Here is an 18,685-nt window from a genome sequence, read left to right as displayed (position 1 = left end):
ATAGTGCCTGTTTGGGAGGGTAACAGTTGAAATTGACACCCCGAGAAAACCATTGTCAACCGACGCGAAGCGGAGGTTGACAATGGTTTTCTCGGGGTGTCAATTTCAACTGTTATCCTCCCAAACAGGCACTATTTATTTTGTTATACTGAATGTCTTTTTTAAAATTTTTAAGAAAATTTTACTGCTTTTATATAGGAATAACGTGAATTCTACAGCGAACCGTACGCGCATAATTTTCGCGCATGTAACATTTTTTAATGTTACCCGTTGCCAAGTGCGTTGCTAACGCTGAGGGTAATAGTAAATATTATTAACTGCGTCTTAACCAATCAGATTTCAGTATTTAACATGAAAGTATAACAATAAATATTATTAACTGCGTCTTAACCAATCAGATTTCAGTATTTAACATGAAAGTATAACAATAAACTTTACCCCCTCAGGTTATTTGTGTACTAATCTGGAACCTAATGTCCAATTTGGAGACATACTGACCAGCAAAAAATGTAATTACCGTCATTAACGGATCATCACCGCAAAACAATATACCCCATAAATGTAAACATGGTAGCTATTGGCTCTCTCTCTGACCTTCCTTTAAAGCAATATAGTCTTTGATGGACACATAATATTCGTGATTCAATTTACATGGAAAATACATTAAATAAAGGTATTTACTTTACAAAAGCATTCTAAACCGATTATGAAATTAAATGATAAAGTCAAATCACAATAGTTCAAAGAATAATATGTAACGTCCAATCAGTATAGGTAAAGTTATAAGATACGTAAAATATAAAGTCCAATCACCAGTGTTCGATTATATAACGATAGGTAACAAGGGCTATTTTGTTACAGTGTACAACATAGCTACCGGTGTTTTTATTTAAGCATTTCATGCTTAGTATAAATGTCGTCGGCCCTTTAACATACCAAGCGGTGCAGACAAATTGATACCACGCGTTAGCTAACGCGCGGTATTCAATTTGTCTGCACCAAGCTAACGCGCGGTATTCAATTTGTCTGCACCAAGCTAACGCGCGGTATTCAATTTGTCTTCACCGCTTGATGTGTTATAGGACCAACGACATCCAAAAAAGCATTAAATGCTTATACATATATATTCATGCTGATGTCTATTTGCATGAAAAAATGTGTTAATCGTCGCTTTTAAGCCAAATATATACGCTCTTAGTCAGGGATATAAAACATGCATAGAACAGACATATTAACGAGTCGCTTCCGCGACTAAAATATAGTAGAAAAAGCTTCGTAGTTTTTATTGACAAACTGATATGATCTAACGATTATTTTCCATTATTGCTTATAAATCGGTTATTTTATTTTGAACATTTCATTTAATGTTACAATAATAAAATTAATATACTCAAAACGCTTAATGAACTTTATATTTGTGCCCATGGTGCAGGAATAAGTTAAGCGTATTTAAATGAATTCGAAATTGAACATCGCAGATTTTCAATGCAGACATATGGGAAATTATTAACTGAATGTTAATATTGAATAATAACTACGACCATTTCATCGTAAATGTATTTATTTTCTTAAGATAAAAGCCAACCAGAAAAGGTAGTTCTACTTCCTGAAAGACTCCGCACATTACTCTGGGAATTTGCGCCTAGACGTACATACACGTGGTCTTCTCGGAGAATATCAGCAACTACAGTCCCCGTAGCAAAATCCCAAACCGCTGAAGAGAATGAGTCAGCATATCTAGTACCAATAACTTCAGCATTTTTCATCAATTCCGTGTGGACACTGCCATGAACATCAGACATGATGGACCACGTAAACACATATGTTCCTGAAGTTGGGGCGATGAATATTCCGTCAAAAGCGCGGTAATGGTTACCCTTATTTAAAGGAACTACGTCAAACAGTAGAATGTGATGAATAGGTAGAGCACCACTGTTGTCTTTTGAGATATAAGCATGAAAAGCAATCACCTCTGTTGGTGTGGATGTGGATGGCACTGTAAAATAGAAAAATTAAGTCTAATATAGACGTTACAAAGCACCATATACATGTAAAATTCTATTTATCATGTAAATACATATGTATTATCTCCATCACGAGTATTTTTTACCTATTCGTTTTCTTTCCAAAGAAATATCATTCCTGATATCAGATTCAGTGACTTTTCGCTCATCTATATTCTTGTCACTTTGGTTATTCGAACTGTTGGTTCTAAGTGGAAATGTCATTTGCGCAGCATTTAGATTCCCAGACTCTCTAAAAGGTTCACGTTGACGGTTTCCGCAATGTTTTCCATCGATCACCAAATCCTCCAGAGCCTTCAGTCTGGTTTTAAGATCCCCATTTTCTGACGTTATTTCGGTCACAATGTCATACATGAGTTCCAGTTTCTTTTCCAAATTCTCAATCTTTTCTTCCAAATTTGTTTTGGAATATCCAAGTGCCCCATGTAGAGCAAAGAGACAGAAGAAAAACCAAGGTAAGCCTACAGCCATGTTGCTCGATCTGCACATGGTCCTAAATATTAGTCTTTGAATGCGCCATAGTACATGTATAAGTCAAACACAAGATAAGACAGAGACAAATATATACCGCGTCACTTACATTATGATAAAAATGAACTAAGTTTCGAAGGTTGTAATTATAAAGGTGTACTGTGCAAAAGGTTTTCGTGCTTTCTGATTTGTTTAATCAAAATATAATGGAAATCATATCTTGCGGTTTTTTGTTACACATGCAGTATTTCCATGTAACTTCTTTGACCAATACAAATACCTTTGGGTGTTTTTATCGATTGTAATGGCTGCCATTACCATAACACATACAACTATAATGCAGGTCAACAGTTTACAGTACTGACATGTGTACAGCTTACAATCTTGTATAGTCTAACTAGTATGATCTAGGCATAACTGTCCATTTTCCAACATAGTTTTTTTTTTAAAACTGTAATATGTAAGGTTCATGAGGTCACTTTATCTGATCTATGTCAGTGGTCAAATTCAATTCAACAGGACTGAGTAGATTTTATTGGGACATAGTGTTTCACAGTTTCATGCAATTTCCGAAGGTGTCTTTACCACATAGTTAGACGGTATTTCTAGCATGGTAGGCATACAGCTAGATCATATTTACAGAGAATAGTGCTAAGTACAAAATGCACCCAGTGATATAGTTAGAATTAAGGAGGCAGGATGATAAATAAATAACAAGATTTACCTTTAAAATTTCAAATATGATTATCAAAATTAGTCATAGGCTATCATCTAGTAAAAAAAACTTTCTATTTTTTTAAGTTTTAATATTTCCTATACCTTTTCAAAATCTCTAAAAGCTCGTTCTAAAGAATATAAATAAAGTCAAAATAGCCACCACTATCCAGCCCTTCTTGAATGGGTTCAATGGTCATGGCCATCCAAGACTGCATGTATCTTCTTTGTAATAGCTCTATATACAAATAAAGAAAAATACCCAAATTCAAAAGGTAAGGTATTTTGATTTTTTGGACTCAATTATTAATTTTCCTTTTACTAAATTATACAAGGGTTGATCCAAAAGTAATGTCACACTATGCACCGTGTTTCACTCTGGCGCTGTATTGTATAAAATGATATATCAACATTTTCCTTATCAAAATTCTAATCTATACTACTATATTAAAATAATAGACTCGAATTTTTGGGCTTTAATACCGCAAAATCGGAAGAGCACTGTCTTTTGTTTTATATATTTTAAAACATCATTTGTACTTGAAGATTACAAATTTGCTTTTATTTTTTCCCAATCAAGCTTCACTAATTAATAATCAACGAAGATCCCTAAAAAAGATTCCGGAAATCATCTGAATTTTTCGGATTTTACAATCTTGCGCATGCGTATTAAATTCCCACTAAATCACGGGAGGTTGTTTATTTAATGTTTCCACATTATCACATTTGCATGGATAAACTCAGAAACGATAAACAAATGCGTGTAAATTTTCATTGAAATTTCTCTCTGTTCATCAATAAAAAGAAAAAAAAATACGGGAGATAACTCTAACACAGTGCATTTACTATTAAAAAAATCCCCGAGAGTTTCAAATGTCAACATGGAGTGTAAAAACCAGAGACATAAATTACTAAAGTGTAATCTTAAAGTAAGGTTGGCCCCGTTTCAATTCTCAACAACAAAACACGCTAATGGCGGAGTTGCCAATCTCTGTTATTTATGTCTCCGAAAAAACGTTGTTGAAAAAATTCTGAATTATGCTATTATAGAATTAAATTTTTCGAAGAATTAAGGTATTTACAGCTTCAAAAGGGTTTGTTAAGAACAATTTGACTGTTATTTTCAATTCAACTTTATCAATTTTACCCAAAATCGTTTTGGAGCGATTCTGCAATTTTCTGCTACATTAAAAATATATTAATTGCGGGTATATACAGTAGGAGACATTTTAACTGTGATGAAGTATGTCTCGAGACAAACTTACATTATTCCAACTCAGCAGAGTGTAGCAAAATTAATAGCATTATTGTAGACTTAAAGCTTGGTAATGCAAATGTCAACAATATACGGTGTTTCGATGTATCTATTTCGTAAATGTCCGATATCATATGTAATGTCAACCCGTGTTGGCACGGGTCAAAGTCTAGTTTAAACTAAAAATTTTGATTAAATTTCGTTAAACATTTACTTAAATGTTGATGCTTGTGGCATGATTTATACGTGACATCGCGGCGTCATGAATTTACGTCTTTTTAAAGTTTTGTGTTTATTGGAATGATTAGCCTTCTTCTCCCCAATGTTTATGACGAAAGATATAAATAAAACACTTAATGATTGTAACGTGATAATAAGAATTCAACGTTTAACTACACCAAATATTAACCACAGAAATATTGACTTAAATTAGATAACTATTTTTTTTACTTACATTTGTTTTTAATTGGATCTATATCTATTTTTTATTGTAGTATCGTATTACATTGACAAACAATATCTTAGATTGAATGTATTATTGATAGGGTTTTAAGGTGTTTAATTGTTCAGCATAAGCTTTACACATGAACGCTAGAATTTTAAATTACATGATATAAAAAGCACCAGGAAAACCCCAAAGATATACATATATTTATTGATAGTTGTTTATAATGAGAACTATATTTTTCATTGTATCTTTCATTTATTCCATTTTTCAAGATAATAGCCAACCAGAAAAAGTAGTTGTACTCTGATCAACACTTCGCACTTTACCCAAAGAGTTTTGTCCCATACGAACATACACGTGGTCACCTTGATTAGCATCAGTAACTACAACCCCGGTTGCAAAGTCCCAGCCTGTTAAAGTGGTTGAGTCGGCAAATCTGGTACAAAGGATCTCTGCATTTCTCATCAATTGAGTGCAAACATTACCCTGAGAATCAGACATAAAAGACCACGAGAACACGTAGGTTCCTATGGCGGGAACTATGAATATTCCGTCAAAAGCGTTGTAACCGTTGCCCCGATTTAATGTGACGACATCAAACTGTACAATGTGATGTGTGACAAGAGGACCACTGTTGTTTTTTGAGATATAAGCATGAAAAGCGACCACCCCTGTTGGTATGGATATCGGTGGCACTGTAAAATAGTAAATAGAAACTTCAACTGAGTCTAAATTTTGACATTACAAAGCACCAAATACATGTAAAATTTAATTTATCATGTAAATACATACAGTACCGATCAGACCCAACCTAACAGAAAGTAAACCCGAACTAAAGCCTGGGTTTACTTTCTGGGTTTACTCTGTGTTTACTTCGGGTTTACTAGAGTGGAACCAGAGTAAACCAAAAGTAAACCCAGAGTGGACACAGAGAGTAAACCCAGTCAGAAGTATACCCCTGAAAGCAGACGCTAACCGTGTATTCGGAATATGCAAAGGGTGGGAATTACAGGCAATAGGATGATAAGATAAAATGCTAGTCTGCTTCACACTCCAGTGTATACAATTAACCTCAAAAGCAATTTCAACGTAAACCCAAAGTAAACCCCGAGTAAACCCAAAGTAAACCCCGAGTGGACCCAAATTTTCAAAAAGTAAACCTAGAGTAAACCCAAAGTAAACCAAAAAGTAAACCCAGGGTTTAGTTGGGGTTTACTCTGGTGTTAGACTGGGTCTGATCTGTACTGTATTTTACTCTGCTGTTAGGTTGGGTCTGATTGGTACTGTATGTATTATCTCCATCACCAATAGTTTTACCCATTCGTTTTCTTTTTAAAGAAATATCATTCTTGATATCAGATTCAGGGATTTTTCGTTCAACTATATTCTTGCCACTTTGGTTTTCCGAATTGTTTGTTTTTTGCTCAGCATTTGAATTCCTAGACTCTCTGAAAAGCTCACGTTGACGGTTTTCGAAATGTTTTCCATCGATCACCAAATCCTCCAGAGCCTTCAATCTGAATTTAAGATCCACATTTTCTGATGTTAATTCGGTGACAATATCATACATGTGTTCCAGTTTCTTTTCCAGATTCTCAATCTTATCTTCCAAATTGTTTTTGGAATATCCAAGTGCTCCATGTAAAGCAAAAAGACAGAAGAATAACCAAGGTAAGCCTACCGCCATGTTGAGAAATCTGCGCATGACCTAAAATATTAGTCTTTAACGGTGCCCTAATAGAGGTCAGACAAAAGATAAGAGAGACACAAAGATATATAACGTCACTGATACTATGACAAAAACGTATTAAGTAACAAAGGTCTTATTTATGTATAGTAAATTGAGCATAAGATTTTAGAGATTTCTGATTTGTTTATTCAAAATTTAACTGAAATCATATCTTATCGTTTTCCTTTACACATGCGTAGTTTTTTTTTCCTTTGTAACTTCTTTGACTAATATTAATACTTAAAATACAACTAGATGCTGTCATTAGACAGTAATACCCGCACCAAGTGTTTGCCCCTAAATAACACTGTTTTGTACCAGTTTAATTAAAAATGAAGGTCACATGCAAACTCCGGTAATACATTTAAAAATTATAATTTTCATAACTGAATGATGAGATCCGTTCCCATATGATAATACACATGAGCAGCACTTTATGTGCAATTTGGGGTTGAACTGTTTGCAGTGAATTTTCAGTTAATCAATAATCAATTTCATGTCATAGAAAGTATAACGGTCTTTATAATTATTACAAACAAAATTAAAAATTAAAGTATGCCCCCTCCCCGTGGCGGTTGCCGGTTTTAGATTTGCTTCTGTGTGCATACATATGTACATCATTGTGTGCACAGATTTAGAGAAGGGGTGGGAGTGAGGGGTCCAGACCCCCCCCCCCCCCCTCCCAATGAAAATTCATTTATATCACTTGTAAAATTACCAAAAAACACCTTGGACCCCAATGCTCTTACATATATGTAAACGCTCTAACTCACTGCGCTTCAATGTTAGGTAACATTATTTGGGGGGTAAATATTTAATCAATATTTAATATACTTTATTGTTTATCTCAATAGGAAGAATACACCACAATATGCAAGTGTCCTGCACCACCTTAAAGCTTAAAGCTGTTATTTACCTAATAAAATGGTGCAAGTGGATTTGAAGAATAGGTCATAAACATGCATGCATGTTACAATTAACTGATCTTTGTCTGAAGTTACGTACACAACACAGGTCTGCAGGTATCATTAGCGGGTACTAGTTTTACCCAGCTCTTCGATTAGATGGGTTCGCATGTATACATACATGTCTGTGTTTTCCATATGCAGAAAAGGATTAGTTAAGATCAGCTAAAGGAATTCATTATTGTGTTTTAATTGGATTATCATTATGATGCTGACCAATATAGGTAAGCATAATACATGTAGTAGTAGTAGCGCAATATGATGAGATGCCAGCATACATAAGTTCTACTTTCACTTTCTAAATGTGATCTCCCTTTGACAGCATACTGTATCATCATCTTTTAATATTTAAATAAGCTTATCATCGTTACCTATCCTATCGCATTTGTAAAGTTTCTGTCATTTTAGTTGCAAAGGTTATTTTTTCATTTGTCAGACTTGCACTATTGAGTTGACCCATCTTGACCCTGTATAAACAATTTCTTATTAAATTTGTGTATTACATGTAAGTAAGTGTACTAGACACTTAATTATCATTTTTAAATGAGTTATAATAGGAAGGAAGGAGTATTTCTTTCTTAATGTATTATAATGCATCAAATACAATGTATAGGTCATGACCTTATGGGACTAGCTGTTCTGACCCCACGAAACAGGAAAATACAAAATATCTTCTAATGTCATTATGATGCATCAAATGGTGTAAAGTACATTAATGACCCCCAGGTGTTATCTTAAACTTGCTTTGCCCGAGTAAGTGCATAGGAGAGTTGATTAAAATCAACTCCCAATAAAGTATTTTATCTTATTCATATGTTACAGTAGTGTTTGATCCATGTTGGTAATTCCTATCCTAATGGTGTCATTGCTTTGTTTAGGAGACTTTACAATTGCCCCAAATAGGCGAATACACATGCATATAACATTTTGTTTATAAATCTTAAAATTGAATTAAGCAATTTCAAAATGTTAATGTGCATCAGGAGAGAAAAAGCAATCAAGAAATAATTTAAAATTTGCTACTGCAAACATGTAAGAATGTATTAAGAGGACTGAATCTTAAGAACCAGGTTATATGGGGGGGGGGGGGTGAATGTGGAGTATAAACATTTATAATTTGAATCTTTTATTGTTATTAATTTTAACTTGTCAATGAATACTAGTTACTATAGTATTGATCCCAAGGTAGAAATATGACCTCTGATCATATCTCAATAGATCATTTGTCAATTATGCAAGGTGTAATGTAATTTTTTCTAAAGAATAACATTTTTTACCAGTTTATAAAAGTTTTTAGACACCCAAATTATATTTTGATTTAATAGATCATTCGACAATTAAGGAAGGGTGGAGGGTCGGTTTATATTTGAGCTTGTTTGGGGGTGGGGGTTCCAAGTCATATATTTGACAATTTTTTAATGTAATTCAAAATTAAGCTAAGCCATACTACAGTCATGAACATGAATAGTATAGAACAAAACACAAACTAATACATGTATATATACATAGGAAGTATTACAAAACATAGATGATTGATATATATCTGGGTTCTTAAATTGAATCATATATCATGTACATATTATATTATTTTTTCTTTGTTCAAGGCATTTCAGATGGTATGTAGGTCATGATCCCAAGTGCTCTTCCTGAAATTATCAAATATCATAAAAACCATTGAGATCCCCACCTTAATCCAAAAATATTATTCCTCCTTAGGTCACGGCGCATCAGATCATTATGGTATGTAAGTCATGACCCTAATGGGTGTCAAAAGGGTGTGGGGTCTAACGTTGAACCTTGTAGGAAGAATCGTAGACTCTATTTTAAATGGTAACTTGAAAACGGACAAAGATAATAATATAGGGTTTTCATAATCATATATTGACTGTTACTGGCAATATATAGGGTTTTTTAGATCTGACCCCTGGGGTCATCCCCACCCCCCAGGAATTTGAAATTACCATATATCTCAGAAACTGTTATAATCATGACCCCTAAACCATATATATTCATATTTCTGATGTCAAGGGGCATCAAATGTTATGTAGGTCATGGGCCCTGTGGGTGGTCCTGACCCCCTCAAACAGCAAGTCCCTTAATATCTTCAAAACAGTTGAGATCCCCACCCTTAAACCATATATATTCGTGTTCCTTGTGTCAAGGGGCATCAAACGGTATGTAGGTCATGGGCTCCGGGGCTGGTCATGACCCCCCTCGAACAGGAAGTACACGAATATCTCGAAAACGGTTGAGATCCCCACCCCTTAACCATGTATATTCTTGATCCTTAAAGGGCATCAAAAGTTATGTAGGTAATGGACCTCAGGGTTAAATTTATTTTTTCAAAACCGTAATGCGCATCTACATTGATCTATGGAACAGTTCCTATCATATCCCAAGATATGATGTGTCTATCCATTAAATCATAAAAGGACTTCTAGGATCTATGTTTTTTTTGAAGTGATAAACGTCAATTTTCTGCTACTTTTTGACTCCCTGGATGAAATTTAAATTTTTAAAACCTTACTGCACATCTATAGAACAGTCCCTATCATATCCCAAGATATGATGTGTCTATCCATTAAATCATAAGAGGAGTTCTGGGATTTGTGGGGTTTTTTTTGAGTGATAAACGTCAATTTTCTGCTACTATTTGACTCCCTGGATGAAATTTAGATTTTTATTGCACATCTATAGGACAGCCCTAATTATATCCCAAGAGATGACGTAGCTACCCCAAAAGTTGTAAAAGGAGTTCTGGGAACCATACTTTTTTTGCAAAAAAAACCCGTCATTTTTTGTTGCCCACTGATCCCCTTAATAAAAAAAAATCTGGAACCTGATCACACTTCAATATGACACCCCCAATCATATTCTAGAAGATCATTTGGCTACTGCAAAAAGAAAATGACTTTTTTGAAACCAATTTTTTTGTAAAAAAAAAAAAAAAAAAAGAAGTCATGTTTTAGCAATTAATTGACCCCCAGGACAAAATTGAAAATTCCGAAACCTTATTGCGCATCTATAGGATACCCTAAAACATATTCCAAGAGATGGTTTGTCTACTGTTGAAAATGTAGGAGGAGTTCGAGGAAGAAGGTTTTTTGTGAAAAAACGTCATTTTTTTACCAATTATTTGACCCCCAGGACTACCAGAGAATTTTTGAAACCTTTTTACAAAACAACATGACACCCCAAATCAAACTCTAAGAGTTCAAATTGCTGGTTTATAAGATGTAAGAGCAGTTTGAGAAAGTAAAACGTGACAGACGGACGGACGGACGGACGGACGGAACAGAGTAACAACAATATACCAGAACTTTCTTTAGAAAGTGCGGGTATAATTATCTATGTTTTTTCTATTAATTGTGATGATATTACATCATTACATGACCTCTGCTAACCCATAACACAGGTCAAAATTTTACAGTACTGACGTGTGTAGATTGTAATATCTTTAACCTAACATGTATGACTTTTTCTATACAAAAGGCAATCATCTTTAATGAAGTTCAATAAATGTGATTTGTTGATTTAGTTTTTGAGGTCCATCATATCATTACACAGACTGTTATGCTGATAATTTGAACAACGCATGTTAACAATTGGTAGAATGATTTTAAGGTTGTTTTAATAAACATGTTTCGAAACTTAAATGTATCAATGTGACATAAAACATAAACTCTGACGTTATATCTTCTAGTTGAATACAAATTATATTGTACAATTAAAAAGTGTAAATTACAATTAAACGAAATTAAATCAACAAATAATTTTCACAATACTGATATAACTTTTAATTTCATTTTCCCTAACTGTTTTCCCTAACTAGAGATAGTTCATTTTTTTTTAGATGTTTTGTGTACTAAGTCGGCATTAATTCTTGCCTTCTGGTGCATCGCTAAAAAAAAGCTATCATTTGCAATATATCACAATGTTATGAATTTTACCCATGTAAAACAAATATGACCAGGTTTACTGGTTACCTGCGTACATATACGTTGTTAATTGCGATATTTAAATTATAAATGTGTCATATTTAAGCTCGAAAGTTGATGTTCCAGTTTCTTTTTTCTATATCTATGACCTATTTTTCAAGTACGTGCTTCATAACATGAATGCTGTGAAATGCATTGAGTTTAAATATATATACCGTAAATATATTGAGTCTCTTTATAAGATGAATATATATCAACTGTACACATTTTCATTCTGAAGCTATGTACGTATTATAGGTCACTATTATTGATAAGAAATGCACTATTGCAATAGAGGGATTGAACTCAAGTAGATGTCATTATCCTCAATAAAAACAATATATTTCTTTTTACTTAACAATTACTTTAGCACGTAAAATTATCTTTAATTAGGCAATGAATTAATAAATATATGTATATATATATGGCGAATAAATACCAGAGCTATGCAATTTACGCTTTCAACTTCTTTAATTATGGATGGCATTTACAAAAATAACTTGTATTATTGTGAGTCAAATGACATATATTGCCACCCCGTGTACACAATGTAACCGTCCAAACCCGCCAAACCCGCCGGACCAGAAGCCACAACGCTCAACTGAACAAGCCATGACCTTGCTCAAATCAGTTTTATAGTATCAATTACAAAAAAATCTTAGTAGAAATTTCTTGTTTACAAGGATCTTTAATTATTTCCTCCTTTTTATGTTAAATATCTAACGCCAATTGTCGTGTTCAATATGTCGGCACAGTCTTTTGTGGCATTAGACCGACGATATCAAAACATAGGAATTTGCTGTTTACATAAAGTTTAGTTCGTCGTTATTCATCTTTCAGTTTTTATTTAAATTAGCATATATTGTGTATATATCGTCTATTCTTGCTGAACAGAATACTTCTTTATTTTTAAATAAGACAGAAACCGATTCATTATTATCGATAACATTCATGATTTTTAAAAGCAGATGTTTCCATAATTAGTCTGTGATCCTATAACAGTGAATTTTCTCTTCCATATGCTTTTCTCCCTTAATATTTTATTATGAATGTGTATGTCAATAAAAATTACACCCCGCAGATTGGTAGGGTACAACATAGATACCGGTGTTTTTATTTAAGCATTTCTAATGCGCGGTATTCAATTTGTCTGCACCGCTTGGTGTGTTATAGGACCAACGACATCCAAAAAAGTATTTTTGTGATTTTTGTGAATCGTTGATTTTAAGCCAAATATATACGCTCATAGTCAGGGATATGAAACATGCATAGAACAGCCATATTAGCGTATCGCTTCCTCGACCAAAATATGGTACAAAAAGCTTTGTCGTTTTTTTTACGAATTGATATGATCTAACGATTATTTTCCATTAGTGCTTATAAATTGGTTCTTTTAATTTGAACATTTCAATAAATGTTACAATAATAAAATTAATATGCTCAAAACGCATAATGAACTTTATATGTGTGCTCATGGTGCAGGAATTAGTTAAGCATATTCAAAGGAATTGGAAATTGAACATCGCAGATTTTCAATGCAAACATATAGGAAATTATACACTGAATGTCAATATTGAATAATAACTACGACCATTTCATCGTAAATGTATTTATTTTCTTAAGATAAAAGCCAACCAGAAAAGGTAGTTCTACTTGCTGGAAGACTCCGCACATTACTCTGGGAATTTTGGCCTAGACGTACATACACGTGGTCTTCTCGGTGAATATCAGCAACTACAGTCCCCGTAGCAAAATCCCAGACCGCTGAAGAGTATGAGTCGGCATATCTAGTACCAATAACTTCAGCATTTTTCATCAACTCCGTGTGAACACTGCCATGAACATCAGACATGATGGACCACGTAAACACGTATGTTCCTGAAGTTGGGGCGATGAATATTCCGTCAAAAGCGTGGTAATGGTTACCCTTATTTAAAGGAACTACGTCAAACAGTAGAATGTGATGAATAGGTAGAGCACCACTGTTGTCTTTTGAGATATAAGCATGAAAAGCAATCACCTCTGTTGGTGTGGATGTGGATGGCACTGTAAAATAGAAAAATTAAGTCTAATATAGACGTTACAAAGCACCATTTACGAGGGTTGTTCGGAAATTATTGAGACAGCACGAATATTTTCTTTTCTAAGTGACGAATTTTGGTGAAATTGGCATAGACACTGAAGAAACACCAACAAATAATAAAACAAAGTAATATTAAAAGAATATTTAATATTTTTTTTACGACAGTAGATAAACAATTCGGTGGTCGGGGTACCCGGGGCAGCCATGAACGCGGAGATTAAACAACTTAAACATCTACTTTATAAGTGTCCGTAGAATTACAGTTAACGATAAAAGAAATCAAATAAAATATGTTCATTTTGCTATTCTTTGCGACTAACTGTTGATTAAGTTTCACTGATGTTCGAGTTGAAATACGGATATGGTACACATATATTTACCAAACAATAAAAATCTGACAACGACTTTACATTGAATTTTGACATCAAGGCGGCGCAACGAAAACCATTAAACTGGTGGAAATCTCAGAAGAAGACTTTTAAAAGCCACGCAATTGCGTAAAAAACAGTACGATGACAAGACAAGGTATAGAACTTCAGTTCATCATATTTTTTTCTCACTGATTGTTTAACTAGAATTAGGCCAAAGGGATTAATTAACAACTGTTGACACACTAACTGTTGTCAACAGTTCTAAAATATGTAAAAAATGACTGCAGGAGACATTCACAATAACTAGACTTTCAGGTAAAAATAACTCGATTTTTTCTCAAAAAAAAAAAAAGAATGAGAGAAAATGAAAATGATGACATCTTGAAATAAAAACAAAAGATGAGAAATAAAGAATAATTCTTATTACAGTTCGTTTCTAAGGTGTTTAAAACACGGGAGCTATAAGAAGCCTTAAAATGACGTTGCGAAAAGTTTGCGGTTGCGCCAGGTTACAGGACGAAGGCACGTTGGTAAGCTTACTACGAATGATCTATTCATGCCATGAACAAGAAACTTTTCACATTGATAAACTCTATCCTGATTTACGTTTTGGTGAAATTTCAATGGTTTATCTTTTTTACTAAAAGAATAAGAGAAAATGTCTCAATAATTTCCGAACAACCCTCGTACATGTAAAATTCTATTTATCATGTAAATACATATGTATTATCTCCATCACGAGTATTTTTTACCTATTCGTTTCTTTCCAAAGAAATATCATTCCTGATATCAGATTCAGTGACTTTTCGCTCATCTATATTCTTGTTACTTTGGTTATTCGAACTGTTGGTTCTAAGTGGAAATGTCATTTGCGCAGCATTTGGATTCCCAGACTCTCTAAAAGGTTCACGTTGACGGTCCCGCAATGTTTTCCATCGATCACCAAATCCTCCAGAGCCTTCAGTCTGGTTTTAAGATCCACATTTTCTGACGTTATTTCGGTCACAATGTCATACATGAGTTCCAGTTTCTTTTCCAAATTCCAAGTGCCCCATGTAGAGCAAAGAGACAGAGGAAAAAGCAAGGTAATCCTACAGCCATGTTGCTTGATCTGTATATGGCCCTAAATATTAGTATTTAAATGCGCCCTAGTATAAGTCTAACAAAAGATAAAAGACAAATTTATACCGCGTTACTAAGATTATGATAGAAATGAACTAAGTTTCAAAGATTTTCCATACCTTTTAAAATTTCCAAAAGCTCGCTCTAAAGAATATAAATAAAGTCAAAAATAGCCGCCACTATCCAGCCCTTCTTGAGAGGGTTCAATGGTCATGGCCATTTTAGACTGCATGTATCTTTGGAATAGCTCTATATACAACTATAGAAAAATACCCATATTCAAAAGGTAAGGTACTTTGATTTTTTTCAACTGAATTATTTTTCTTTTATCAAATTATAGTTCTTAGCTAAATAAATCATATTTTGAATTTTGTTGACGATCCAGCCTCTTTTAAATTCCCGTATTGCAAACTTACAAGCAGTGCACGATGTTTTCTCAATGAGATGACTTTCATATTATATAAGTGGTGGTCAATGTTGTCCTTTTTTATATATAAACATATAAAGCTCTTCTTTTAAAGGAAAATAAAAACAGTCTTAAAAGGGTCATGGCCATAGAGCCCTCTTAATGACGAGAATATAATCCTTTTGAGTTTGTTTTGTTCCATTCAAAATTACTTCGCTGTTCAATAACGGCTCCATGTTTAGAAACAGTTATAGGCAACAATACATTAATACAGGAAATATTCTTCATAAGATGGTTTAAAAAAACAGGACACAAAGTGGTTTAATTTGTTTTTATCCATGTATTGCATTTCTGTTTTACAGACACTATCTCTTGCATTCTTTTTATACATATGTAAAATGTATATAACAGACATATACAAGTGAGGGAAAAAAATCACAGTAACTATATCATATAACAACTGCAAATACTGTCATAAATAAATAGAACTCACTGGATGGACTGGCAACTTAAAACATACACTAAGCTACACTGATGTAAAGTATACTACATAATTGTATATGGTATACTGTATATTGCATACAGTATATTGTATATAGTATAATGAATGTATATTGTATATATGTATTCAGTATACGGTATAATATAGAATAATGTATATTGTATACAGAATAATGAATGTATACTGTACATATGTATTCAGTATACTGTATATTGCATACAGAATACTGTATATTATACACAGTATAATATATGTATACTGTACATATTTAATCAGAATGCAGCATATTGCATACAACATATTGTATATTGTATACAGTATAATGTATGTATATATACTGTATATATGTATTCAGTATACTGTATATTGTATACAGTATACTTTACAGTATATTGTATACATACTGTGTATATCTAAATACAGTATAGGTTCATATATATACATAATACAGTGTTATACATAAACATGTTAGGTATATGTAATTAGCAGAATACATACATAAACAGAATAATAATACACAATCAGATATATTTTCTTTTTTGAAATATGATTATTATATGAATAGGATTACAGCATACATTTTTTTTTTATGTAATAAAATATCAGGCATACAGGTTTTCTCTATTATATAAATAAAGGGCATTAGTGCAATCCTTAACTTTTTCCTGAATAAAATAATCATTTTATTGATAGAGTCAAAAAGATAGAAAGATTATAAACATTTAAAAGTTACAGTTAAAAAGTTTTTAATTTCGAGAGATCAAATCTTAAAAATCATTAATATTAATTTATAAGTGTGGAGAGATTTTTCAAATATCATTATCAAATATACATGTAACTTAACCCATATTTACATAAAAGCTTAAGTTCGGACAAAGAGCCAAGCACAGCATGCGCGGATCTAGAGGGGGGGTCGGGGGGGTCCCGACCCCCCCTGGAAAATGAAAATTTATTAAATTTACATAGTAAAATTATCGCGAAAATATGCCTCGGACCCCCCCTGGCAAACACAATTATCCTTCGGACCCCCCCTGGAAAAATTTTCTGGATCCGCGCATGCACAGTGAATACAATTGAATTTCCGAATAATTTTTGTCTTCTTCATTAAATCATACAGAGCTCAACATTTGTAAACATTGCTTTATCAACATAAGTAGCAGCATTATATAGCACAAAGATATGTGATTGGTAATATTCCACATGGAAAAATCTAACTAATAAAAAATACATATCAAATACACCGTTATGAATTACATTAGAAATACATGTATTGCACACCATCTTGATTACATCGGATATTATGTGTCCTCGGAATAAAAAACTCTAAAATGTTGGACAGACATGAATATTCATAAAATATGAATGAATATTCAGTAAAAAAAAAAAACAAGTAAAATACTGAGGAAATTGACATTTAGCAAAAAAAATATATAATTATCAAGTTTTCATAATATACAAAAATGTGTTTGTAATGTGTAAATGTGTTTATGATCCATAAAAGTGTTTGTGATGTTTAAATGTGTGATAATCATAAACATGTCTGTGATCATTTAGTGTTCATAATGGTTGTAGAATTTACTATGGTCCCAGACAAAAGAGGCTTTGTGTACAGTTCCATGTATAGTGATGTATTGTATTACATGCTTTAGCGGCTGTTTTTCTGAGAATTTTTGTGGGCAGAATTTCTAAAATACTAAATATATACATTTAATTTAATAGCAAGATATACAAGAAATAATGAATCATGATATCTGATCACTTGCCTTTCCCCATTAAAATATCAATTATAATGGGTTAAATTACCTAGTAGTTTCACATTATGCACAAGTAATTTTTTTTGATAAATTGATCATCATGTAAAAAAATTCAAATCTAAAATTGGTATTTTTTTTAAAAGGGCAAGGGAGGTAAACTGTTTGATTTTCTGAAAATGAGACTAAATTCAAAATACCGGTAAAAAATAACATGTAAATTTTAAAAAATGATGGGTAAGTGTTGTCAATAAACAGGCATTGTATTTGTAAATGTTTATTTTTGTTTAAAATTAAAGGTGCTACTAATTACATGTAAAGCAAATTACTACAATTACTACAAAGGTATTGCACTTTGAATTTTGTTGATCATGTTCTTATCTACATACTATCCCAATATCATAAATAAAGCTACAAAATTGTACATATATCCATAAATTATGACATTCAGACTATAGATGCAAATCTTAGTACATACATTTACAAGCTCAAGAAAGATAACTCTTGGTGTGAAATTCAATTAAAATACGGTAAGAATGGCACATGCATAGCTGTTTTGAAATAAATTGTAGCTGAATATTGATTTATAAAATATGGTTGGATGTCTGATCTCTTTATCTACAAGCACAATGTTACATTTCTTTGATACACACATAAAATTAATCCCTCTTTCAGTCCCTTTCTTCCTCAAAAGCTTTTTGTGTTTTGAGACACAATATTGCAGATAAACAAAATTTCTTTTCATATTTCCAAAGGACAACATTCTTTCTTAATATTGGTGAAATATACATGTATAAATGTCCGTTAATGTAATTAAAAATTCAACGTTAACTCTAATTATTCATGTTATTTCCTTTTTTTATAAGA

At 32.7% G+C, this 18,685-nt stretch overlaps 2 protein-coding genes and 1 pseudogene across 2 annotated transcripts; all 3 read right to left on the bottom strand.

The window, feature by feature from the left end:
• Positions 1-1,568: 1,568 nt before the first annotated feature.
• Positions 1,569-2,534, bottom strand: LOC128173522 (uncharacterized). Its single transcript, XM_052839226.1, has 2 exons — positions 2,111-2,534; positions 1,569-1,996 (listed from the first exon to the last, which is right to left on the bottom strand). The coding sequence occupies exons 1-2, from the start codon at positions 2,511-2,513 to the stop codon at positions 1,569-1,571; spliced, it is 831 nt and encodes a 276-aa protein (XP_052695186.1). The 5' UTR covers positions 2,514-2,534.
• A 2,645-nt stretch (positions 2,535-5,179) lies between these two features.
• On the bottom strand, positions 5,180-6,599 carry LOC128173454 (uncharacterized). The gene is made up of 2 exons (XM_052839144.1): positions 6,230-6,599; positions 5,180-5,607 (listed from the first exon to the last, which is right to left on the bottom strand). Exons 1-2 carry the CDS (start codon positions 6,597-6,599, stop codon positions 5,180-5,182), a joined length of 798 nt encoding a protein of 265 aa, XP_052695104.1.
• Positions 6,600-13,201: 6,602 nt separating this feature from the next.
• LOC128173455 (C1q-related factor-like) lies at positions 13,202-15,138 on the bottom strand (annotated as a pseudogene).
• Positions 15,139-18,685: the final 3,547 nt, after the last annotated feature.

The sequence above is a fragment of the Crassostrea angulata genome, chromosome 2 (assembly GCF_025612915.1).
Source record: "Crassostrea angulata isolate pt1a10 chromosome 2, ASM2561291v2, whole genome shotgun sequence".
Classification (NCBI taxonomy): domain Eukaryota; kingdom Metazoa; phylum Mollusca; class Bivalvia; order Ostreida; family Ostreidae; genus Magallana; species Magallana angulata.
This window is presented reverse-complemented; position numbering and strand designations above follow the sequence as displayed.